General features: G+C 45.2%; 1 protein-coding gene across 1 annotated transcript in view; it reads right to left on the bottom strand.

Moving 5' to 3' along the window:
* Window positions 1-1674, bottom strand: part of LOC125036515 (aldehyde dehydrogenase, dimeric NADP-preferring-like) — an 11036-nt gene extending 9362 nt beyond the window's left edge. Inside the window, exon 1 of the mRNA XM_047629157.1 lies at window positions 1577-1674. Within this exon, the coding sequence (XP_047485113.1) occupies window positions 1577-1594 (18 nt within the window). The 5' untranslated portion in view covers window positions 1595-1674. The remainder of the gene's footprint in view (window positions 1-1576) is intronic.
* Window positions 1675-1990: the final 316 nt, after the last annotated feature.

Here is a 1990-nt window from a genome sequence, read left to right as displayed (position 1 = left end):
CATACCCCCACCCCCCTTTCCCTTCTTCCCTCGCTTCTCATCTTTTCCGTGTAATTTTTCCTCTACCTTCTTCCCCTTCTCCCCTCCATGCATCCTTCCCCCTACTCCTCCCTCCCTGATCTACCCTCTTAACCATTTTCCTCTTTGCCATATACATCCTCTCTCTCCTCCTCCTTCCCCATTTCTTGTAATCATCCCCCTATTCCTTCCCCGTCATCTCCCCTCTTCCCCTAAGGTCCTTATCTCCTCCTCCCCCTCTCCATTTCTCCTTCCTCCCCGAATGCGTCCTCTTCCCCTCTCCCTCCCTCCCCGATGCACCCTCTCTCCTCCCTTCCCTCTTCCCCTTCTCTCCCTTCTCCCCTCCTTCTCTTCTCCACCTTCCCTCCTCTCTCCCCTGGCCCTCCTCTTCCCCTTCCCTCCTCTCTCACCTCCCCCTCCTCTTCCCCTTCCCTCCTCTCTTACCTCCCCCTCCTCTTCCCCTTCCCTCCCCTCTTCCCTCCCACCCCCCAGCCCTTTCTTACCCCGCCTATCTCCACCCAACAACAGCTGACTCACACGCATCCTGATCGTAATCTGTTAACAGCTCTCTTAGTAACGCCCTCTAGTTTGTCTTTCCCTCCCGTCGATACCATTATGGCCTTATCGTCTTAATCAGATAAAGAGGAGGAAAAAGACTCTGGATCTAAGCGCAGATAACTAAGAAGACAAAGGGAGGAACCCCAAGAAGCGAGTTGCTGTGACGAAGAATAAATACGGTTTTTGTTTATCTTCCCTGCCGGCTCTTGCGTCTGCCGGCGTTCGCAAGACAATGCGCAGTTGTTTCGTGGTGCGAATTACGCTTATTGTCATGACTGCGTGGATAATTTCCATATCTTATCGTATACGTTTATATGCGGATTAAGGTTGATAACTATATCAAGGATCAAACTTAAAGTTGCTATTGAAGAACGGGAAAATATGCAGTATTTCAATATACAGTCTGTATAAAGGCATGTATGTATTCTTATGTATGTATGTATGTATGTATGTATGTATGTATGTATGTATGTATGTGTATATGTATGCAAGTATGTATGTATGTATGTATGTATGTGTATATGTATGCAAGTATGTATGTACGTATATATATTTATGTATGCACACACACACACACACACATATACAAACACACACACACACACACACACACACAGATACACACCGATACACACACAGATACACACACACACACACACACATACACACACGCATATATATGTATATATATATATTTATTTATTTATTTATTTATTTATATAAAGAGATAGATAGATAGATAGATAGATAGATAGATAGATAGATAGAGAAAGAGAGAGAGAGAGAGAGAGAGAGAGAGAGAGAGAGAGAGAGAGAGAAAGATAGAGAGAGAGAGAGAGAGAGAGAGAGAGAGAGAGAGAGAGAGAGAGAGAGAGAGAGAGAGAGAGAGAGAGAGAGAGAGAGAGAGAGAGAGGTGTATTCACATCAAAAGGTCAAAACCTCGGATAAACTATAAAACATCTAACAGGCCAATTCAATAGAAGTAAATCTACTTCCATACCTCCTTGAAAGATGCCATGGCTGCCTGGAAACGACTGGGTCAAGGAAGAGCTCAGCAACCCTATCACAACTGCCCTGCAACTGAGGTTTCGACTGCGAGGCCAAGCCTTTATACCCAGCTCCATCTCGGATGCCAGATAATCTTATAGCTATGGCGAAAAGGTAATATCAAAAAAGTCTCTTATCATGATAACTCGAGACTGTACTGGCTTTTGCGTGGAGTCACCAAGCTCCGGTGTGTGAGTCTAGGCGCCAGGTCAGTTTCCCAAGACTCGCTGCCTGCCTGACTCTCCTTCTCTTGCATAGTAATATGTGCATCTAAATCTCTGGGATCCGTTGCCTATCTCGACAAAAGCCCCCATGTAAGATAAACAGCAATGTATCATCCAGTCTTCACGTATACGACTGAAATTTT

This window comes from Penaeus chinensis, chromosome 21, assembly GCF_019202785.1.
Source record: "Penaeus chinensis breed Huanghai No. 1 chromosome 21, ASM1920278v2, whole genome shotgun sequence".
NCBI classification, from domain to species: Eukaryota; Metazoa; Arthropoda; class Malacostraca; order Decapoda; family Penaeidae; genus Penaeus; species Penaeus chinensis.
The sequence above is the reverse complement of the archived record's forward strand: the minus strand, read 5'-3'. Positions and strand labels throughout refer to the sequence as shown.